General features: G+C 39.5%; 1 protein-coding gene across 1 annotated transcript in view; it reads left to right on the forward strand.

The window, feature by feature from the left end:
- Window positions 1-23,666, forward strand: part of SUCLA2 (succinate-CoA ligase ADP-forming subunit beta) — a 42,237-nt gene that overhangs the window by 2,180 nt on the left and 16,391 nt on the right. The window contains exons 2-6 of the mRNA XM_037893993.2: window positions 1,617-1,800; window positions 13,378-13,477; window positions 13,694-13,856; window positions 18,280-18,408; window positions 18,867-19,005. Of these exons, the coding sequence (XP_037749921.1) occupies window positions 1,617-1,800; window positions 13,378-13,477; window positions 13,694-13,856; window positions 18,280-18,408; window positions 18,867-19,005 (715 nt within the window). The remainder of the gene's footprint in view (window positions 1-1,616; window positions 1,801-13,377; window positions 13,478-13,693; window positions 13,857-18,279; window positions 18,409-18,866; window positions 19,006-23,666) is intronic.

The raw sequence follows: 23,666 nt of genomic DNA on the forward strand, positions 1-23,666 counted from the left end.
TTCAGGAAGTACCAGCATAAATGGGACCTCAGTCTTGCGATTCAAACTTCCCCTGTTGAAGCGTAAGCAGATCTGAGATGACAGAATCAGGACCCAAAGGTCTTTTATACAATTTCATCTCTTTTGACAAGTTGGAATTCCTCAGGGAACAAAAGGTAATTAGGATGAATTTGAAGGATGAATACGGAGATATCCCGTGTTTACAATTCATTTACAGGATAGGATGTTCTTTGGACATCTGAATTATCAGAATGCAGCATAGACAGGGACTGTTGATTACATTGTCTACCCTACTTCATACATATGTAAATACACAAAAACACAAACTTATCTCCCCGCATGTCTTCTGTCGGTTATTTATTTTGCAGGATGTTTAACCCTTTCTAGCCATGCGTCACAGAAATACAAAAAGAATTCCAGGATATTTAAAGATAAGTGTCCAGTTAAAAATCAATGTATTTAAATGTCACTGTTGCTATTAACACCTTAGCCTAAACTAAGAGAATCTTAAAAATTAAACATTTCTTGTACTTCAGTCAGCTTGAACAGTGAAATACCTTTGGCTCCAGTCTTGCAAATGTGTATATAAATTAAACCCATTGACTTCAATAGGACAAATAATGTGCAAAAAGTTAAGCACTGTGCTCTTCTACACTTTAATTTAGAAAACAAAAATGCCTTTTTCTGGTATTGTTGGAAATCGTTCTCTTTTGTGTTATAAACACAAATTCTTGGTTTATGCCACCTTTAAAATTTGGAAAAACTACTCTGCATTGTGTCCAGTAATAGCTTTTCATAGTCTTGTTCACATTGCACTGTTGTCAGGGTTGTGTAGTAAGGTCAGAATTCCACCCTCATTTGCTCCGTTCGCCCTCTTGTTTCTGGCTAGTGTCTATCCAGAAACTCCTGGCGCGCTCATTCTGTGTCAGTTTCCATGAAGAAGTGACTGCGTTGAATGGAATGTCCTGGTTTCAGTCTTGAGCATATTTTCTCTCTATTTGACTTAAATATTTTTTATATTGGCTTGCCTTCTATGCAACCCTCTGATTAATTGTTGGCGCTTGACATCAAGTATTGATAATGTCTAATAAAGTTAAATCTGGATTTTTCTGCTTTTACAATGGTCTGGAGACCAAGATAGCAATGCTAAGTCCTGTCAACAGTCATTTTGCTAGATTGGTCAAACTCTGTCCAATCCATTCATTTAATTACTGAAACTGGTGTACAATGCCCCTTTTTAACCACAGGTTATGCCTCTTAATTTATATATCTGTTATGCAGAAGTGTTTTAAAGATAAATAGTTTAGCTTTTACCATACATTTTGCTGTCTGTATCTAATTCTGTCAATCTTTACACTTTTTATGTAAAATGCCAAGTGTTAAACTGAGCACATAGGATTTTGTTTTAAGAAAACTGGAAGTGACTCTTACTTTCATGTTAAATTTACTAGTGGTATGGCATCTAGCATTGTGCAACCTTCTTATTGTACCAGAATGTATCATCTCACATAAATCCATTCTTCAAATTCCATAGTTCTTATGCATTTAACATAAAATTTGTGGTTAAATAGAGGACACCCTGTTTGAAAGACAATTACTTTCTTTAATTTTCCTAGGTATTTGCTGGAGGTCCAGGACTATTCAATAGCCATGGGTTTCAGATGCAACAGCAGCAACAAAGGAGCTTGTCACTGCATGAATACCTGAGCATGGAACTGTTGCAAGAGGCTGGTATTTCTGTTCCACATGGACTGGTTGCAAAGACACCAGAAGAAGCTTACACAATTGCAAAAGAAATAGGTATAATATTAAAGAGAACATATGTAGTTTAGACATGGAATTTCTGATACAAGGTGTAATTACTTTTGTTTCGTACTTTCCTAGTAAGACACGTCTTAGTTCTACATATCCTCTCTTAAGGAGAGCTTCCTCCCCCCGGAAAAAACTTGCTTGAATATTATTTTAGAGCTGAAATCTTGTTTTATTCATCGAAGCTTTCTAAAGCCTGAGATTCTACAATGCAACAATGGAAACAGTGACATCAGCCAGGTGGCCTAGTGATAGAGATGCGTTGCTGGATCAAATCATGTGCCTGAGACTCACATGGGGAGTATCTTAGTCCTTATGTATGGAAAGCGGGGCTCAGTGGCACTCCTATTTCTTGCCCCCGACTCTGTGGAAAGGGTCTTCACACAGTTTAACATCTGTGGCTGGAATGGGTTAGGGTGGGGTGGGTAACAAGGGAATATGTTTTTCCATCATTTTCCCCTGGGCCCTTCATAATTTCTCTGAGAGAGCTAATGCGTCATAACTTTTACATCTCTCCCATCCCCCCAGATAGATCCAGGGAAAGACATGGCTGGAGGGGTTGTGGTGGGGGGCGGGGGGAGCCACTGCAGGTGAAAATGTTCTTTGCATGGGTGGTCCAGGCCTCATTGATCATGAGGGCATTACTAGGTTTGCATGCAACATTTTTGCAATGGGAGTAAGGGCAAAAATCTGTCCTTCCAACAGGACAATGTGTTCCTTGAGTTCTTCTCAGTTTTCCTTGCAAAAGTCCCCTTCAACTGCTTTTGTTCCAGAGGGGGCCGCTGTATGTAGTGTTGTAGTGGAGGGTGCACTGAATTCCCAGGGTTTGAAGAGAACCAATTTGTTTGAACACCGCAACTTAGTTACTTTTTTGTTTGCAACCTTTCTCATAGTACATTATGGTCATTCATTATGTGAGAATGGTCAATTGTTAAGCTCTTTCTAGGCTACTAGTTGTCCAAAAAAACTATGCCAATACATTGTTCTAAAGGTAACTTTCTGTAGGCTTGCTCTTTCTGAGTTGACTTGACTTTCGTGTCACATTGACTTGCTACTTTAATCTACCAGTGTCTCTTGTTAAGTGTGTGTGTATATATATATATACACACACAATGTATTTCTGATTTGATTTTGATCTCCCTTCTGCATTGTTTCAGCAATGATTCTTTATTAATATGCATGAAATAAGCTCTCTAATTTGAAAGATCATGTTGTAGACTTGCATCAGTCAGGGTTTAATGCAGAAAAGGATTTGCTGATTCCACTACCATATGTAGGAGGTCTAGATACATCTTCAACTTGCTGCAGCAGAGATGGTTCCTCAATCTTTATTTCTTAGACAAAGATGACTGCTTGTGTCTGGACACTGAACTCTGTTGTGGTGCTTAGGTTTATTGCAAGTAATAAGATCTACAAATAACGTTTTGTGTTTTTTTTTCAGAGCAACTGGTGCTATGTTAAGATGTATGAAGGTTTTGAAAGGCCCCCCCCGGCCGTAGGTCTGATATACTAGAAATTCAGGTCTTGTCTATCCTGTTTTTTTCTGAGCCGCATTTGTCTCTTCGGAAGTTAATATGTGGCACCGACTCTGGGGCCGGAGCTACAGGCGCCAACTTTCCAATGTGCTGGAGGGTGCTCACTGCTCAACCCCTGGCTCTGCCACAGGCCCTGCCCCCACTCCATCCCTTCCCGCCCCTGAGCCTGCCATGCCCTCGCTCCTTCCCCTACCCCCCCAGAGTTGCTGGGAGCCGGGGGAGGGGTGGAGCTGATTGGGTGGTCGGTGGGGGCTGCTGACATATTACTGTGGCTCTTTGGCAATGTACGTTGGTGAATTCTGGCTCTCTCAGGCTCAGGTTGGCCACCCCTGCCTTAAACTGACAGAAAGGCTCATTGAATTCTGTGAAGGAGCTACAGATAGAACATAATCTTTAAACCCAAAAGTAGCCTCTATGGGAATCAAGCTGACAAACATCAGCTTACCATGAGAGTGGTGGTGGTAGTACAGTAGTAGTATTTTGTGGGAGTTTAGCCCTTTTAAATTGACAGTTCTTGAGGAACTGTTTAGTAAATCTGATAAATGTGATCATTACAATATGATCGTTACAATATGATCTGTGATCATTTGCCACTTCACAGAATTCAATGAGTCTTTTGCTCACTTGTGTAATAAAACTAAAAAGGAGTGTTATGGAAGAGGAAATAGTTTAGTTAAGAGTCGGGAAAATATTTTATTTATTCTGTTACCAGCAGTTTTACTATGTTCAGACTTTTTAAATGTTATACAGTATTTCACTTTCCCACTTACAACTACTGCCCAAACAAACATGGTGTATTGTCAGTTGACAGGTAACCTGATCCAATAATGTAATTAGCAACAGCTATGTAATATAAACTGTTTTCCAGCTTCATGTACATTGAGCATGATGCTGCATACCCTTGTTTTGTATCCAGTGTAATTTTTCAATGGAAGGATGAAGAATAATTATTTATATTATTGTAGCACCTAGAAGCCTTAGTCATGAACCGGGATATCCTAGTGCTCAGGCCTATGCATATGGTATGTTGCAATCAGGGCAAATTTCTGAATTGAAGGTTAGGAAGGATGTACAAACACATTTTCCAAATGATGTGATGTGTTAGAGAAAATTTAATTTAAAAAATTAGTTCTCATTTAAAGTAACTTTTAAGATTTCCTTGTGTATTGGGAGTCAGATTTTCTTACTATTTACTAGAGATAGCAGTAAGACTTTACTTCTGTTAACAATGCAGAACCAGCTGACGTACAAAGTACAAGCTGAATTCTGTTTTGTTTCATATATGTACAAAATTGTTAAGTTTGATTTGCAGGACCAGTCTCCTCCCATCCTCCCCTCGCCCCCTTAAGCCAGTGCAATCCCAGTAAAGACAATGGGGTTGCCAGGCTTATTTTAGGGCAGAACTTGGCCTGCAGAGTCTGTTACTAGCATTATTTTAAACAGAAAAAAACATCTCTTCACTTTCAAACTAAGCTAACCTGATACAGAATCATTGAGGCAATATGTGAAACATCTCCACTAAAAAACATTCTCCAGTGATTTATTGTGTTTTGTCTTTCTAGAAATTCCCTCATTCCTCCTAAATAAGCAAATAAATTAATATGCCAAGACATAAAGACAGGGCTTGCCCCTGTCTGAAGTTTTCCCCCCCCCAATTAATAAACTCTGGATATTCATATATAACAGTACTGGCACCCCGTAGATTTTGATGTCCTGAACAGATGCTGCATCTAAGTATATTTAACTTTCAGGCAGCCACTCTTTTCGTCAGTATTCATTGTACCAACTGTCTGAACAATTTCTGATCTTAAGTCCATTGTATTTAAGTACCTTTTTAATGTTGATAAAATCCTAGAGAGAGTCGTGGACAGAAATGTTATAACTACTAATGAAAGTGTCTGTTTGCTTTGAAATTTGTAGGTTGCATATATAGCTTTCCTGTGCTTGAGTACTTGTTTAAATGGAAAGGTATACCAGTATGAGGTAGCGTGTAAATTTAAATCACAGTAGTTTTACAGATATTATTCCAGTATGAGTATCTTTTTTCCATATTAACTTATGTCACTTTGGAAATGTGGCATAAATTGAGTGGGTGGGACCCCAGAGTAAGTGTGTTTTTGTTTTGTAAGTGTGTCCACATGGGCAGTTTCACTGCTATAACTACAATGGTTTAACTACAGCTGTATAACTAGAAAAAATTTCCCATGTAGACAAGCACTAAGAGAACTACTACTAGAGGCATAAAATTTGAGTAGTAAAAGTAGATGCTCACTTTATATTTAAAGGGGAAAGTATCACTTTATTTTATATTTTAGTGTTTGTAGGCCCCATCAAGGCCTTGTTGTTCTAGGTGTTTATACACCCATAATAAACAGGCCCAGAACTGCCCCAGAAAATTCAGAATCTTAGCATCTGATGGGAGACAACAGATGGATACAGCAAATATGTGGAGAGTGGAATAGGACGAAGTAGTAATACAATTAGAATTTAATATAAGCAGTGGCTGTATCAAATGACTTCTTGATATTGCACTGACATTTCCTGTTCACTGTAATATGAGCTACAAGTTCACAATAATTTCCATGGGTAGAAGTGCACTCCTTTAGTAGATGTACAGTTGCACGCCTTACTGTGTAGATGCTAACTGTTGTTGCTCTTTACTGGTCACGTTATCATATATCCAAGCCTTGCAGAGCACTTATCCCTGGGACTATGCTCCCTGAAACACCTCACACCATTCCTGTGCCTGAACTAACAGCCTGCGTCTGGCTCGCTTGTGGCCCTTCTGGCTGAAATACAGTTTACCACAAACTTGAAAATCACTTAGAACACTGAAACTAGTAGGCTTGAATGGTGGTCTGACATTGTTTCTTCAAAAGTTTGGTGTTATGGAGTTTACCTGCTGTAGAGCCCAAAAATGTTATGGAACTATGATATGGACTTCCGGCATTGAGGCTTCCAGCTCCCTGTTTCCTAGTCTTGTGTGTTGAGCTAGATAGCTACAGAGCATGTAAATCATGTTCCCTTGCCATTTGCTTTGTAGTACTCTCCAGCAGGACTTTTGTTGCGGCATCTTATTCCACCCCGATTAAAAAGGCAGCAGTAATGCTCTTACTTTCTTAAACTGAGCCAAAGGTTAAGTGAACCTGTCTTAGTTTTTATTTTATTCAATTCTTTACTACTGTTTTTTGCCCATTTGGGTGGGAGTGTGAGGAGGAGATGACCAAAAACCCTGTTCTAATAGCACTGGTTATCTAACTGAATTGATGATATGCAGTTTTGCAGAATCTCTTAAAATTTGTGATATTGATACGTATGTTCCATTTAATAGCAGGTACACACATAAAATTTTCAAACAAATCAAGACATTTTTGCACAATAACTTGTGCAACACCTTTAATCAAGCATGTAAACTCATGCACAGTACTTCTTAAAGAATTACTATTAAAAATGCACTATGCATTAGGTTTTTTTGTCTGATAAATCAGTGTATAAGGTCCTATCCATAAAACATTTTATAAATCTAGCTCAGTGATAATTAGCCAAAAAATTTTAGTCTTGAAGAAGCTGTGGTGTGTTAACCCATTGACTGGACCACCAAGATGCAAACTTCCACGCTAACTTATTGCCTTGCAATTAAAATACAGGCTCAATTCTTGAATTATTTGGAGGTTATACCAAAGCTTTCATGCTGTTCAGAAGGTCTGCCTAGTCTAAGTTCATTATGGAATCAAACGTAATGTCTTCTCTTAAAAAGATAGTCTCTTCCCCTAAAGAGAATTAGCAAGTACATTAAGTACAGAAATAGAAATGAAAAGAAATGGAGCCAGAAAGTCAGGTTACTGGGGCTGTAAAGTATTAAAACACTGACATTCCCAAGGGTACAATCTGGACTATTGAACAGCAGTGCCCCCTTAAGTCTCTAGCCTGGGATGCCTCGTACACTGACTTGCTGCCAGAACAGGACACCTGGCCTGCTAATAGACAGCCTCCAGCATGTAACTTGCTCCCAGCTACACAGCATTGAGTGCTACTATCCTAGCCAAACATACATTACTTACACGGCAACACCCATGTATACCCAGTCCCAGCCTTATTCCCCAGAAATGTGCTTCTTGCACTGCTCTGTATTCTTCTGGACAGTGTAAGCTCATAGTAAGTCTGTCATTCCAACACGTTCTGCACCAGCCTTATCCGAAGTAGAGGTTCCCAAACACAATAATTTAAATAAAGTTTTTTTTATGTAGAGAGAAATAGATTTTAAGGATTACAAGTGATAAAGTATAAAAGTCAGAATTGGTTACAAAAGAAATGAAAAGAGAAACACAAGCTACTACCTAAATGAACTTAAAAGCCAAATATCTCTCACCATGAGCTGTAATAGTTCACAGGCTGGATTTTCTTTCAGCCGGCGACCGGTCCCTCTGTTCAATGTGCTTTAAGTATTTGTTGATGCCATGAGCAGAGATGGGAGGAGGAAAGGGGTGATGTGGAGGTCACTGTTTCTTCTTTTTATAGCCTTCTCCTCTCTTTGAGCATTATCCCCTCCCCCCACCAGGTTGTAGACAAACAGTTATCTGTGTGCATGAGATTCAAACAGTCTCTGGGATGAAATGTAAATTTCTTGTTTATACCTACTCCACTGCTGGTGGATGGCCAGTTAAGTAGGTACTGGCCCCTTAGCACCTTGCTGGTGTGCTAGTGTGCCTTTGTTTCTGAGAAGATGATTTGTGGGTGTTACCCAGATCTGCAACATATTTCAGTAACAATCATATAGCAAAATCTCATAATTTTACATGCAGTGATGTTTGTATGTTTCAACAAGATAATATTCAGCAGATTGAATTTTCAGATGATCACTCACAAGGCATACTTTGTACAAAATATATCATAACCATATAAAAGTGGTGAACATGGGGTACAGGGTGTCACAAGTACATAGGTCAGATCAACAGGTTCTTTTCAACAGTGTTTCTAAATAGAGAACTAGAGTGTGCTAGTTTTTATTTTCCTAGGATACGTATAATTTTTCCACTGTTCTGGCCCCCAACGGGGAATGAGTGGTGAAGGCCTGCATATGAATCAAAGTTGAGGAAGCCAAGCTGAAGAAAGAAGGCTAGAATATCTTCTGTTTTTTTATCTATTTCCTTTTCAGTAGCAGACTTTTCAAATCTTGATCACAGCTATCTTTTTGGGTCCTTCAGGAGACTCATGAGAAATTTGAACAGAGATATAGAAATAGAGGAAATGGAGTTCATCATAGCCAAACTCTCATTTTCTCCCCTGAGATGCTTCCAGACAGTGGGGCCTGATTAGCACATAGTTTAATGAAGCAAATCAAAGGAAACACATTTACTAGATCATATATTCAGATAAGATTTTCTTTAATGTTTCTTTCCTGTTCTTAGATGAACAGAAAATGCTGAAGCTTATAATTATATTCTCATACTTTGGATTTCTTGCTGCTTCTTGGAAATAGTCTGACAGGTTGGTTGTTTAAGTGAATTAGGATATTTTGTGTTTCATGGCAAGAGAAGGTAGAGCTAAACTCTCTGCTGTATATTTTTCATTTCGTGTAATAGTTAAGAGTTTCACATCGCTACTAAAAAGAAAAGGAGTACTTGTAGCACCTTAGAGACTAACAAATTTATTTGAGCATAAGCTTTCACTTCATTGGATGCAGTGAGCTGTAGCTCACGAAAGCTTATGCTCAAATAAATTTGTTAGTCTCTAAGGTGCCACAAGTACTCCTTTTCTTTTTTGTGAATACAGACTAACATGGCTGCTACTCTGAAACATCACTACTGAATCCCTTGAATTGCTTTGAAAAATCTCTGTGGTCTGTCAAATTTTGAAACAGCTTGTTATTCTTAAGGAGTGGACAGAGAGGTTATATGTACCAATAACAAATGTCTCAATTTATGTATGTATTATAACTGCACTGTCTACAGTTTTCTTTTAACTTTAATGAAAAATAAACTTATATTCCTCACTACTTATTCACTGCTCATTTGCTGGAAATTTATTGAATCCAAGGCTGATAACTTTCCAGAGTCTAATCCTACTCAAGGGGAGAGAGACTTAAATAAAACCCAACAACTGTAACAAAAATCCAAAACCTGCTTTAGTAAAGAATTCTTCTCTTTTGCTCTTCTGAAATGTTTGCTAATACTGCTGGTGCTCTCCACCGTTGCCCCAACATTGTTGCTTAAGTTTGAACACATCACTTTCTGCTTATACCTGTAAAGTGGAACATACAAACTTCTCTGTCCATTTCGTGATCTGCAAAGGTGTCCCTTCCAACCTCTTAAGAGAGGACAAAAAAGGTTGTTTGAATGTTTCTAGTTGGAGCTGCTCCCTGTACTTTTTCTGGCTGGCACCAGGCTATGCTGAGGTAGGATATTGACTTTTGTTCTAGTAGGCTAGAAAGAGGGGTTAAAATAGAATTCTAGATATCCAGGATTTGTCTGGTTATATGCAGAAAATCTTTGAGTAAACTTAGTGGCTTAGAGAAAATTAGGCTAATAAATATTGGTGTCAATCAAAAACAATGCCTGAAAACATCTATAGCAGGGGTGGCAAAACTGTGGCTCATGTGGCTTTACCATTAAAGTGCGGCTCGCGGAGCCCCCCCTCTTCCCCTCCATTCTTCACCTACCAGACTGCTGGCAGGAGCCCAGGACCTCTGCCTTGCAGCAGGGTGGTGGGGCAGGGGTTTCTGCCCCACAGAGAGGGAGGTGTCTCGGGGCTTCAGCCCCACCTGGCACACCTGCTGGGGCTCGGGGCTTCAGCAGGATCTGGGCAGAAGCCCCGAGCCCCGGCAGGTGCACCTCGGCGCTCAAACTTCTGAAGATTGTCGTATGTGGCTTGTGGGGTCAGTAAGTTTGGCCATCTCTGATTTATAGAGAGGCACCTATTGCTTTGCAGATTTAGCCCAGGACTGGGAGTCCAGAAAACTGATTCTCTTCCCAACATTGCCATTGCGTTGCTCTGTGATGTTTGACAAATTGTCCTCTCTCCTGGTTACGGAGTAGCTGAAGAGCTTTGATGTATAGCAGTATTTCTCTACTGTTATCAAAATAGCAAATATACATCTTTCTGAAAATCTTCATAATGAAATGAGTATAACTTCTGATCTTCAAAAAGCCATCCAAGTGGATTTTATCTGTCATGGAAGGATGTCTTTTTTTTTTTTTTTTTGGTCCTGCTTTTGTACCTGTTTCTACTTTTCTTTTACCCATGTTACATATGAACTTTTTGGGTCAGTTCTCCGTTAATGTATTCTTTGTAATAGATTGTTTGTATGTTGTAGCATTTGAGTAGTAGGTCCAGAGGTGGATTAAGAGTTTGTGGGGCCCTGGGCCAGAGCAAGTGGGGGGGGGGCCCTCCTCCCCCTTCTGACTGCAGTCCCATGGCAGGAGTGCCAGGTGGGGCAAGCCCCTGACCCTGCTCCCTGGCACAAGCGCCAGGCAGGGTGCCCATTTTTCTGTGGGCCCCCTGGACATGGGCTCCATTGGCCCAGTAGCTAATCGGTTACTGGGTAGGTCTGTTTTGTTTGCAGATCAGTGTGTAGCAATATCATTGGCCAATGAACATTAATATTTATATCTGGTGGTTGGGTACCTTATGCTTGACGCTAAACATAAGGCTTGTACAACTACACGAAGACAGAATAGTCTCATGGAAGGGTAACATGAATAATAAGAGTCCCAAGTATTTCTTGCATGACTTCTATGAAAATATTAGTCTAATCCACTGGTTCTCAAACTGTGGGTCAGGACCCCAAAGTGGGTTGTGACCCCGTTTTAATGGGATCGCCAGGGCTGGCGTTAGACTTGTTTGGGGCCTGGGGCTGAAGCCTGAGGCCTATACTCAGGGCTGAAGCCAAAGCCCGAGCCCCATGGTGGGGCTCAGGCTTCAGCCCTGGGTGGCGGGGCTCAGGTTACAGGCCCCCCACCTGAGGCTGAAGCCCTTGGGCTTTGGCTCCCCCGCCTAGGGTGGTGGGGCTCAGATAGGCTTAGGCTTTGGTCCCCCTCCTAAGGTCTTGTAGTAATTTTTGTTGTTAAAAGGGGGTCACAGAGCAATAAGTTTGAGAACCCCTGGTCTAGTCTGCATGACATCCAGTATTCAGTAGATATATAAAATGGAATAGGATTGCGAAGATAATTATCTTGGATGTAAAGGTCATAGTAAGTCTACATGTGCTCACATCTTAACTCGCAAACTCTTCAAATATTTTATACCAAAGAGATTGATAGTGACAGAGAAAATTTAAAGAGAACTCCTTTAGTGTTTTTTTTTGTTTTGTTTTTTTTGTTTTTTTTTTTTTTTGAAAGTGCTGGATTGGCTACTAATACTTTTCACTGCATAGTTACCTCAGATTATAACTAGAGTATTGCCCCTAACTTGAGTCCTGTCCACATACCGTGCACAAACTCAACTTGATTATGACTTTTAACTCGAGTTGGCTGGCCTGTTGGATATAGGCTAAAGCTCAGGTTAGCACAACTCAACGGCTGTCATGGCCAGTTTGTTGTATGATAGCAGGATAGTTCAATTTGAGTGCAGGTAGTCTTCCACTGCCTTTCCAAAATTTCTCCCATCACCACCCAGTGTGCCCAGAAAGCACAGACAAGTTCTCCCACATTTCACTGGGGAAAGAATTCATAGATGAGCTTAGTTTATGGCAGCACAAAGAACCCTGGGACATGTCCCCAGAAGGCCAGATTTATGTTACAAAGTTCTGTTGGCTTAGCTGTGTTGGCGAGGTGTGTGTGTTGGGGAAGGGGGAGGACCACAACCCTAGCTGACATAGCTAAGCCAGCAAAAGCCCCAGTGGAGACGCTCTTTTGTTAGCATCGCTTATGTCATTTGGGAGATGGTGTTACTATGTCAGCAGAAAAACTGGTTCTGTCTGTATACATTCCACCTATGCTGGGGGTGTCTGCCAGTGTAACTATACCAGCAAAGCATTTATGGTGTAGATAAGGCCTTCTTTGTCATCTCTGGGAGGAGGGTGGAAACTGCTTAAAGTATTTGCCCAAAGGTTATGGCTGAGTCTACACTAGGAATGCTATGCTTTGTATACTATACCAGCAAAATGCTCCAAGTATGGATGCAACTTACACTGGCAAAGCTGTACTTGTATAGCTTTTTCTAGTGTGTCCACCCTCTGAACAAAACAAGCTAGAATTGTAAAAGTACGGTTCTGCCAGTACAGTTTTGCCAGTACCAATGGTTTCTTCTCGCAGAAGCATGTCAGTTAGGGGTCACCTCTCTTTGCACCCCTGACTGCTATATCATGGCCTACAGAAGTCTGTCATGTAGACATAAAATTGATTTAGGCTGAATTAAGAAGCTTGACAGCCTAAAAGTTATACTACTCATTCTCATGTTCTTCTCACAAAATCTGATAGATTCATTTAGGCCCTGACTTCTGCCAAGCATTCCAGCACGTGCTTAAGTGGTCTGCTGGATTGGGGCCTTAGCTGATTGCATGAGCGCTACTCATTTGGAAGCTAACTTGAGAAAGTATATCAGTTGTATACTAACGGGCAAGATAGTGCATAGGGTGGATGCATGCTGCTATTCATTCTTTCACACACAAGAAAATACTGGCTAATGATGGCTTGAAAAGTTGTGTTGACATTTAATGATGTAAATAGTACTGAGATCTGAGAGAATGTTAATCCGTTAGATTATGTCAACAAATAATTGAATAATGACTAATTAAACCAAAAGTCAGGTCAGTCATTTTATAAATACAGACTTAGAATGCTGGAATTTGGAATCTTTCTTGAGCTGGAGCTCCTAGATTTGTTTGTACGTCAGCCTGATTTATTTTTTTGTCAAGAGAAAACATTGAGTAATGTAAGTGAGAGTTCTGCCATCTTAGTCTGAATAATCTGTGCTCTATCTTGTGGGAGGGAAATAAACTGAAAATAGCCTTGGGTATGCTACTGACTAATTTAGGAATCATAATTGACAAATTCTGGCTTTTTTTTTTTTTTTTTTTTTTTTTTAAAAATTCTAGGTTCAAAGGACCTTGTGGTAAAAGCTCAGGTTTTAGCTGGTGGTAGAGGAAAAGGAACCTTTGAAGGTGGCCTCAAAGGCGGAGTGAAAATAGTTTTTTCGTAAGTTGTATTTTTAAATTATCAGGTAAATTGAAAATATCTTCAATCCATTTATATGGCTTCGAATTTTAATTTGATTAAAATGCCTTGTAAACTATGAAAACTAGGTAAGAACATATTTTTACTGTAGACTAATATACAGAACTTAAATTAATTCATTCTACTCTCTTTACTCAAGCATTTCTCTTGTCACATTCTGAGCTTCTCTTATTCTAGTCCAGAAGAAGCAAAAGAGATTTCCTCCAAAATGATTGGAAAGAAGTTGTTTACCAAGCAGACAGGAGAAAAGGGCAGGATATGCAATCAAGTATTTATCTGTGAGCGCAGATATCCCAGGAGAGAATACTATTTTGCAATAACTATGGAAAGGTCATTTCAAGTGAGTATAGATATAGTGCTCTTAAACTGAATTTGGTATATTGGGAATCGAAAAAATATTACTGCTATTCTTCACTTGGGTCACATTTGAATTTGAAACTGATTTATAGAGTTGTACATGAACATAACCTTCTGTTTGGTAGCATGACCTTGGATTGTGTGCTTTTTAAACACTTCAAATACCAAAGCAATTTGCTGTGGCACAATGCAATTAAATGAATGCTACATAACTGGATATCTGTAGTACTGACATTTCTGAACTGCAGAGTTGATAATTTCAGTGGGATAGAGAAATGATCTAATTTCTGTCTCCTTGACCACACTTAATTTTAAGTGGTTGGGGATTAATTTTAAACATGCAGCCACAGCTGTCTACAGAACTGCAGAGCAAGAAGATGACCAAGATTTTAAAAAATGGATGTCCAGAATCAAGTTTCTGTGTCTGTTCAGACATATAAGTGACCTGACTTTTAAACCGCTGATAACTGGAGGAATTATATTAGCATCTCCTCCTCCTCCTAGAGAAGTTACATACATACATACATACATACATACATACATACATACATACAATTCAAAAATAGTATATAAACCAGTAGTCTCCAACCTTTTTACGGACAAGATCACCTTTTGAATTTAAGATCTACCCTGCCCCTTCCCTGAGCCTCTGACCCGCTCACTCCATTCCTCCCTCCATCCATGTCAAGGTCCTGCCACACTCTGAACTCTGGGGTACAGATCTGGGGACCTGCATGAAAGACTCCCTAAGCCAGGGGTGACAAACCTGTGGCTCCGGAGCCACATGCAGATCTTCAGAGGTTAATATGCATCTCCTTGCATAGACACCGACTCCGGGGCTGGAGCTACAGGTGCCAACTTTCCAAAGCTCACTGTTCAACCCCTGCTTCTGCCACAGGCACTCCCCCACTTCACCCCTTCCCACCCAATTCCCTGAGCCTGCTGCGCCCTCTCTCTTCTCCTCACCTCTAGAGCCTCCTGCATCCTGCGTGATGGGAGGGCAGGCACTGATGGGCAGGGCGGCTGGCAGGCGGGGTTGGGGAGCTGATGGGGGCTGCTGACATAATATTGTGGCTCTTTGGCAATGTACATTGGCAAATTCTGGCTCCTTTGCAGGCACAGGTTGGCCACCCCTGTCCTAAGCTTATATTCTACCAGCTTAGGTTAAAAACTTCTCCAATGCACAAATTCCTTTCCTTGTCCTTAGACGGTATTGCTGCCACCACCTTTCCTGGGGAGGCTTGAGAATAATATACCAACCAATTGGTTAGCAATGTGAGCACAGACCAGACCCTTTGTCTTCAGGACACTGAAAATCAATCAGGTTCTTAAAAGAAGAACTTTATTTATAAAGAAAAAGTAAAAGAATCATACCTGCAGAATCAGGATGGAAAGTAACTTTACAGGGTAAATAAAAAGATTTAAAACACAGAGGATTCCCCTTTGGCTCAGCTTCACAGTTACAAAAACAGGAATAAAACTACCTATGTAGCATAGGAAAGTTTACAAGCTAAAACAAAAGGTAACCTAAAGCATTTCCTTGCCTACTTACAATTTCTGTGGTTTTAGATCTATTATTCCAAGTATGTTTTCAGGAGATGTTGTACCTGCTTGGCTTCTCTCTCCGCCTGGAGAGGGAACAACAAAGAGAGAGCACAAACAAAACCTTCCCCGCCCCCAGATTTGAAACTATCTTCTTTCCTCATTGGTCCTTCTGGTCAGGTGCCAACTTGGTTATTTGATCTACTTAACCCCTTACAGGTAAGGTGATTTAGTACAGCTGCCAAGGAGGGATTTTATGCTACCCGTCTCTATATTTATGACAGGGGCTAAGGCAGGCTCCGTGCCTGCCCTGGCCCCATGCCGCTCCCTGAAGTGGCTGGCATGTCTCTGCAGCCTCTGCTGTTTAGGCTCTTCCTATTTAATTTCTGAACACTTAGAAGCATTCCTTGAAGGAATCTGTGAGACTCTGGTTCTGTAGGTGCCCAGTTCTTAATTTTATAGAGGAAATGTGTGCAGCAGATTTTCTTTGAGTTAATTGATTTGTCTATTAAGTATTTCACATTTTGTGAAATAAGTCTCGTAACTTATCTGATATATGAATGAAATTAATGAATCATCATGGCTTCACTCCAGGAAAGAAGATAGCTTCTGGTCTCTAGAGGACTGAATCAAATTTAGAAGCAGTATAGATATGGGATGAGCATTAAACTTAAAATTACACTAGCCCAATGAGGGTGACGTGTAATTCTGTGGTGGTGATCCATTGCAGCGTTACTCTAGTGTCTAGCGAAGCTCCTTATTTTTTATGTTAAGGATACTGGTGCTCCTGGAGACACCAGGGGGGTGTGTGTGTGTAGAGTTGCAGCTGAGTCCTGCACAAACTGTGGAACTGTCCAGTTGGTGATGTGTGCACCAGAGCTATCTTCTCCCCAGGTTACGACGTTCTGCTAGGCTTATTTCTTTTGGGAGTACAAAGCACAACTACATCATTAAAGCTCAGAGCTGGAGCAGATGGCCTCTGCCAGCTTCCTTGGTTGGTGCAATAATGCTAGAAAGCCCGCAGAGAGGATGGTTCAGTAAATTCTGTAGATCACTCTCTCACTTACAATGTTATAAGAACTTTTTTGGAAACAATTCTGCTCTCTGATTTAGAATTTGTATGCAAATCAGGCATAGTGGGTGAACTGGTAAATGTCTAACTTGTATTCTATCTACTCCTTTTCCCCCTGCTCTTCCTCTTAGGTTCAGGGGCCTCTTCCTTTTCATAGGAAACTGTCCAATATTTCAGTCTTAATTAATTAATTGAGTAATTAATTCACATCTCACAGTTTATATGGCAACTTCCACCTTCTGTGTGTGTGTGTGTGTATATATATATCTTCTTACTATATGTTCCATTCTATTCATCCAATGAAGTGGGCTGTAGCCCACGAAAGCTTATGCTCTGATAAATTTGTTAGTCTCTAAGGTGCCACAAGTACTCCTGTTCTTTTTATGTTGACAGGGTTGCTGTCAACTGTTGCTAATTAGTTTTATTGCTTATAAATTTGTGGACTCTTGTTTTTTGGACAAGAATTCTCCTAGTGATTGAGTCTCGGCACCTAATTAACACCATACATGTTTTCCTAGAAGTGTAAGAATTTAAAATAAAAAACCCCAAATGTGAGGATTCTGTGGTGTATATCATGCATTCTGATAGTGTCAAACTTTGCTTCAAAAAATAAAACCCTACCGGGCAGAAGCAGCTGAAGGAGTGAAATGTACTTGTCATGTCTTAAGCAGAACTAATACTAACTTTTAGGCTCTAACGATACTGAGTTGTAATTATGCCTGAAAGTTTTCAAAAGCACTTGCAGCTCTCCTTGCAGCTGCATTCAGTATATAGTTTTCAAAATATTAAGAAATGGTTCTAGAACCTTTCTTTTGGAAGAAGGGCATCCAATATGATTTTCTTTTTATTAAAAAAAAAAAAAAAAAAAAGCCTGTCCACTACAGCAACAACCATGCTTTCTACAACTGTAATTGCACTTATGCTTCCGAAGTATGGTTTTTTTTAAACCCTACTTATGTGCTCATTGGAAGTACTGACTTAATAGTCTAGCAAGTGGAGGTCTCTCATTATGCATGCAACAAGTACTGCATATGTAGTGACAGTGAATGATGGTTGACTCATATGAGCAAACATGCCTCAACCCTGAACTTGATGGACCATTTCCAGGGTCCTAGGATTGTTCAGTCTCCATGCCCATTGAGTTTTTGGTGCCTCTGTTGGGATTAATTGTGAAAGTGCCTTTTTGACACATTTTATGCACTGTGAAATGGTATTGACACCACTAAACTCATGTCACTAAACAGTGAAACACTGTGACAAGTTTTCAGAGGTGGTTATAGTTATCAAGGCTTATGAACCTCTGTGAATAGGAATAAAGTGCAACAACTATTGCAAATGGCTGTGCAGACCTAGATTTATCTTCAGAGGCTGGAGTGTGGTAAACTATGAAGAAAATGAAGGTTGTTCTCTGTTCACTGACAGCGTAACCCAAAGAAGGGACACACAGGATATGATGTACCATTGCATAACTGCCTTTTTCTGTCCTAACTATAAGCCAGTATGGTATGTTCTTACCAAAGTATAAATAGTGATGTTAACATACGAAAAGCTTCCTTTTGATATAAGGGTTTAGAGTTGGAAAATTTCTTTGGTCATCGTATATCATAAAAGTCTTGTATAAGTATCTTGAATGAAAAGATAGCAACAGTAGGAGAATAAAAGACAACTTTAGTGGATTGCCAAAAGCCAAGAATCTAATACTGAACACAAGAGGCTCTTTGAAATATTTGTGGAAAGAATTAAGATAGTGAATTATACAAAAGTCTTACATTTACATTTTCTCTTTCTTTAGGGTCCTGTACTTATAGGCAGTTCTCATGGTGGTGTTAACATTGAAGATATTGCTGCAGAGAGTCCTGATGCGATAATTAAGGAACCCATTGATATTGTGGAAGGCATCAAAAAGGAACAAGCTGTCAGGGTACTAGAGAGTACATTTCCACACAATCATAATTAGAGGGAGTTTTGCTTTTGTAAATATATTTAATAAATTTTATACAGTCTTTTGGCTGATTAAAGAAAACTGACCCTTCCAAACAATTATTACTAGATATTTTAATGTACTGTTTGGTTTACAATAAAGAATATAAATCTAGCTCCAGATGTGGATACTCAAATTAGGCCGGTGTATAGCCTGGCAGCCTTAATTTCACTGTCCCTTGTAGGATCAATGCAATTGACTGTTTTTAAAAAACAAAAGCAAGGAGCCATTCCCTTCAGGGTAAGTGAAGTTCTGTAGCTACAGGCTAGATTTGTATAGTTGTGTTATAGTAATATATATACGGGGTTTTTTAATATCTAAATTTTAACCATAATTCAAGATTTTAATGTCTAATGTTATAAACTGATGACCAAAATACTTTGTTTTTTACTTTTCAGTTGGCCCAGAAAATGGGATTTCCCCCTAACCTGCTGGATGAAGCAGCAGATAATATGATCAAGATATATAATCTCTTTCTGAAATACGATGCCACCATGGTAGAAATAAACCCTATGGTAGAAGATGCATCAGGAGTTGGTAAAGTACCTTCTTTATAGAATTTTTTTAGATGGGCAGTTTGAATCTGTACAGAGCCTGTTGTCTGATATAGAGGTTCTGCTAAAGTTTCTCCACCTATATACAGTAAGAGGATTTAGGACTAACACGGTACTTTGAAAAGTGTAGTAAAACTGACGGTGGCACCTAAACATCTGCAAGCATATTCAGCAGGGCTGTGGAGGGATTAAAAAGATTAATTGTGCGATTAAACACTAATAGAATACTATTTATTTAAATGTTTTGGGATGTTTTCTACATTTTCAAATATATTGATTTAAGTTACAACACAGAATACAAAGTGTACAGTGCTCACTTTATACTGTTATTTTGATTACAAGTATTTGGACTGTGTAAAAAAAAAAAAAACAAAAAAACCCCACCAAAATAAATAGTATTTTTCAGTTCACCTGATAGAAGTATTGTAGTGCATTCTCTTTATCATGAAAGTTGAACTTACAAATGTAGAATTATGTAAAAAAAAACCCAACTGCATTCAAAAACAAAACAATGTAAAATTTTAGAGACTGCAAGTCCACTGAGTCCTACTTCTTGTTCAGCCAATTGCTTAGACAAACAAGTGTGCTCACATTTGCAGGACATAATGCTGCCTGCTTCTTGTTTACAATGTCACCTGAAAGTGAGAACAGGCATTCGCATGGCACTGTTGTAGCCGGTGTTGCACGATATTTATGTGCCAGATGCGATAAAGATTCATATGTCCCTTCATGCTTCAACCACCATTCAGGGGACATGGTCCATGCTGATGACCGGTTCTGCTCAATGATAATCTAAAGCAGTGCAGACCAGGGCATGTCCATTTTTATTATCTGAGTCAGATGCCACCAGCAGAAGGCTGATTTTCTTTTCTGGTGGTTCGGGTTCTGTAGTTTCCACATTGGAGTGTTGTTTTTTTAAGACTTCTGAAAGTGTGCACCACACCCTGTCCCTCTCAGATTTTGAAAGGCACATCAGGTTCTTAAACCTTGGGTTGAGTGCTGTAGCTATCTTAAGAAATCTCACATTGGTACTGTCATAAATATAAAGGGAAGGGTAAACCGCTTTAAAATCCCTCCTGGCCAGAGGAAAAATCCTCTTACCTGTAAAGGGTTAAGAAGCTAAAGGTAACCTTGCTGGCACCTGACCAAAATGACCAATGAGGAGACAAGTTACTTTCCAAAGCTGGGAGGAGGGAGAAAAACAAAGGGTCTGTGTCTGTCTGTATGATGCTTTGGCCGGGGACAGAACAGGAATGGAGTCTTAGAACTTAGTAAGTAATCTAGCTAGGTATGTGTTAGATTATGACTTTTTGAAATGGCTGAGAGAATAGCTGTGCTGAATAGAATGACTATTCCTGTCTGTGTGTCTTTTTTGTAACTTAAGGTTTTGCCTAGAGGGATTCTCTGTGTTGTGAATCTAATTACCCTGTAAGGTATCTACCATCCTGATTTTACAGAGGTGATTCCTTTACTTCTATTATATTTATAATATTCTATTATATTTCTTGTAAGAAAACTGAATGCTTTTTCATTGTTCTAAGATTCAAGGGTTTGGGTCTGTGGTCACCTATGCAAATTGGTGAGGATTTTTCCCAAACCTTCCCCAGGAAGTGGGGTGCAAGGGTTGGGAGGATTTTGGGGGGAAAGAAGTGTCCAAGCTACGTTTCCCAGTAAACCCAGATAAAGTTTGGTGGTGGCAGTGGAAATCCAAGGGTAAAATAATTTTGTACCTTGGGGAAGTTTTAACCTAAACTGGTAAAAGTAAGCTTAGGAGGTTTTCATGCAGGTCCCCACATCTGTACCCTAGAGTTCAGAGTGGGGAAGGAACCTTGACAGGTACCTTTTTTGTGTTTTGTCAAATCTGCAGTGAAAGTGTTCTTAAAATGAACAACGTGCTGGGTTGTCATCTGAAATCGCTATAACATGAAATATATGGCAGAATTCAGATAAAACAGAGCAGGGGACATACAATTCTCCCCCAAGGAGTTCAGTTACAAATTTAATTATGCATTATTTTTTTTAATGAGTGTCATCAGCATGGAAGGATGTCCTCTGGAATGGTGACCAAAACATGAAAGGGGTACGTGAATGTTTAGCATATCTGCCACGTAAATAACCTTGCAATGCTGACTACAAACATGCCATGCAAATGCCTGTTCTTACTTTCTGTTGACATTGTAAAGAAGGAGGCAACATTATCTCCAGTAAATGTAAAAAAAAAAAAATTTCGTCTGAGCAGTTGGCTGAACAAAGAAGTAGGATTGAGTGGACTTACAGGTGCTAAAGTTTTACATTGTTTTGTTTTTGAGTGCAGTTACTTAACAAAAAAAAATTATTTGTAAGTTGAACTTTCATGACAAAGATTGCACTACAGTACTTTTATGAGGTGAATTGAAAAATACTATTTTATCATTTTGACAGTGCAAATATTTATAATATACATTTTAATTTCAATTACAACACAGAATACAATATATATGAAAATGTAGAGAAATATCCAAAAATATTTAATAAATTTCAATTGATATTCTGTAGTTCAACAGTGTGATTAAAACTGTGATTAATCGACAGCCCTAATATTCAGCACTGGATCTGGGAGCCCAATACCTGGAGTGAATTCTATGCAAATTACTGGGGGCTGGCTTCACATTTCTCTAATGCTTTTTGGAATTTTCTTTCATCATAAACATGGACTGCAATATTCATGCTAATGCCCTATATATTTAGATGTTCAAATCAGTTTTTGAATAGTAGTTAAGGTGGGACTTAAACTAGTTTATGTGAAATATTTGTGCTGTAAACACATATTCTCGGAGCATACAAAACTAGTGGACCATTCTGCTACTACTGAATGCATCCTAATCGTGCATGCATGGTAATCCATAAAGGCAGCTAAGGCTTAACATTCAGATGGAGATTGACACTGGTGATATAACAAGCTTTGGTAGCTATAAGAATCCGCGTTTTTTTCTGAGAGAGGAACAAGAATGAAGTTGCATTCAATTGTGTACAATAATAGCTTTTCCTCTTGGAAAGAATCCAAGCTTTTGTAATTCCGTAACTACAAATTTATCTTATTTCCCTTTGGTTTAACTCTTTAGACCAAGATTTTAAGAAGCGACTGCACTTTTGTGTGCCCAACTTGAAGTACTTTGAAAGGGCAATTTTCAGACATTAGGCCCTTTTTGAAAATCGGACAGTCAAAGATTTTTTTCAAAAAACTGAGCAACCCAAAATACTAGTGACTTCTGACTCTTCATCCTAGACACTGAAGAAAGTGTAATGTCTTAACCCCACTTCCTTGCCAAACATACTGTAAGTGCTTGACAGACATTATGCTCTTTAGAGTTAGCTGCCAACCTCTTATTTTGCCAGCAGTAGATAACTAAATCCAAAAGATTTTCTTTTCTGAGTTCGGCTTGTTCCTTAATTTAGAAATCCTACTCTGAAGAGACTACAGACATGGGTGTAGTTTGGGGAAACAGGGGGTGTTCCCCTCCCAAACTGCAAGCCTTGGGTAGGTGCATAATTTGTCCCCCCCAATGCGCAGCCCCATTGGCCTGACTGGAGCTGCCGCCCCCCCTCCCCCCCATATAGAAGTCAAACTACGCCTATGACTACAGGATACCCAGGAAATGAAGTTTTTAATCAGATGTGGATTAATTTAAACTCTCCTCTCTGAAATAAAACTGTATTTGAAAAGTCAGCGTATAAAAGTATTGCTTTTTTAGAGGATATTTCTTTTCTTCAGTTTTGACTTTGTAGCGATTAAGAATAGCTGCCTTAAAGGCAACTGATGGTCTTAGCATTTTGGACTTGTTCAGACAGCCTAAATTCAGATACAACAAAGGTTAAATTATAGCTATAGTTCCTTCACCCAAAGCTTCTTACAGCATTTCATGCAGTTTCTTGGTGTGTAGTTAAGTTATAATGAAAACACTGTCTTAATTTGGAAATGTAGTTTAAATAACAACCAATTATAGTCCTTTCAGTAGAGTTCTACAGTTAGATTGGGTACTTGTACCTTCTTTCTGTTTCTCATTTGTCTTAACTTTTCCCAGTGTCTGTGATGGTGGTGTGAAAGTACAGCTACACACTTGAAGTGTCTTTCAGACACTACAGGTTTGTTTTGTTGTTAGTAAGTATTTGTCTCTTGAAATCTGCTGGAATGTTGTAGGTATCGGCACATCTCTGCTGTTCCTCCTTTAAACATTTTCAGTATTAGGGTACATCTACAGTACGAAATTATTTCGAATTTATTCTATTTGAATTTTTGGAAGCGATTTTATACGTTCGGTCTTCTGTGTCCCCACTAAAGCGAGTGAATTCGGCGGAGTGTGTCCATAGCACCAAGGCTAGCATCGAATGTTGGAGCGGTGCACTTTGGGTAGCTATCCCACAGTTCCTGCTGCCCATTGGAATTCTGGGTTAAGCTCCCAGTGCATGATGGGGCAAAAACATTCTCGCGGGTGTTTCTGGGTGTGTGTTGTCAGTCGCTCCTCCCTTCGCAAAAGCTATGGCAGACAATCATTTCGCACCTTTTTGGCGTGCAGACGCCATACCGCTTTCAGCAGATGGTGCACCGCTGCTCTCCTGCTACTATGATTCCACCTCACATTTTCTCTCGTCTTCCTATGTAATCTC

The sequence above is a fragment of the Chelonia mydas genome, chromosome 1 (genome assembly GCF_015237465.2).
Source record: "Chelonia mydas isolate rCheMyd1 chromosome 1, rCheMyd1.pri.v2, whole genome shotgun sequence".
In the NCBI taxonomy this organism is placed as follows: Eukaryota; Metazoa; Chordata; order Testudines; family Cheloniidae; genus Chelonia; species Chelonia mydas.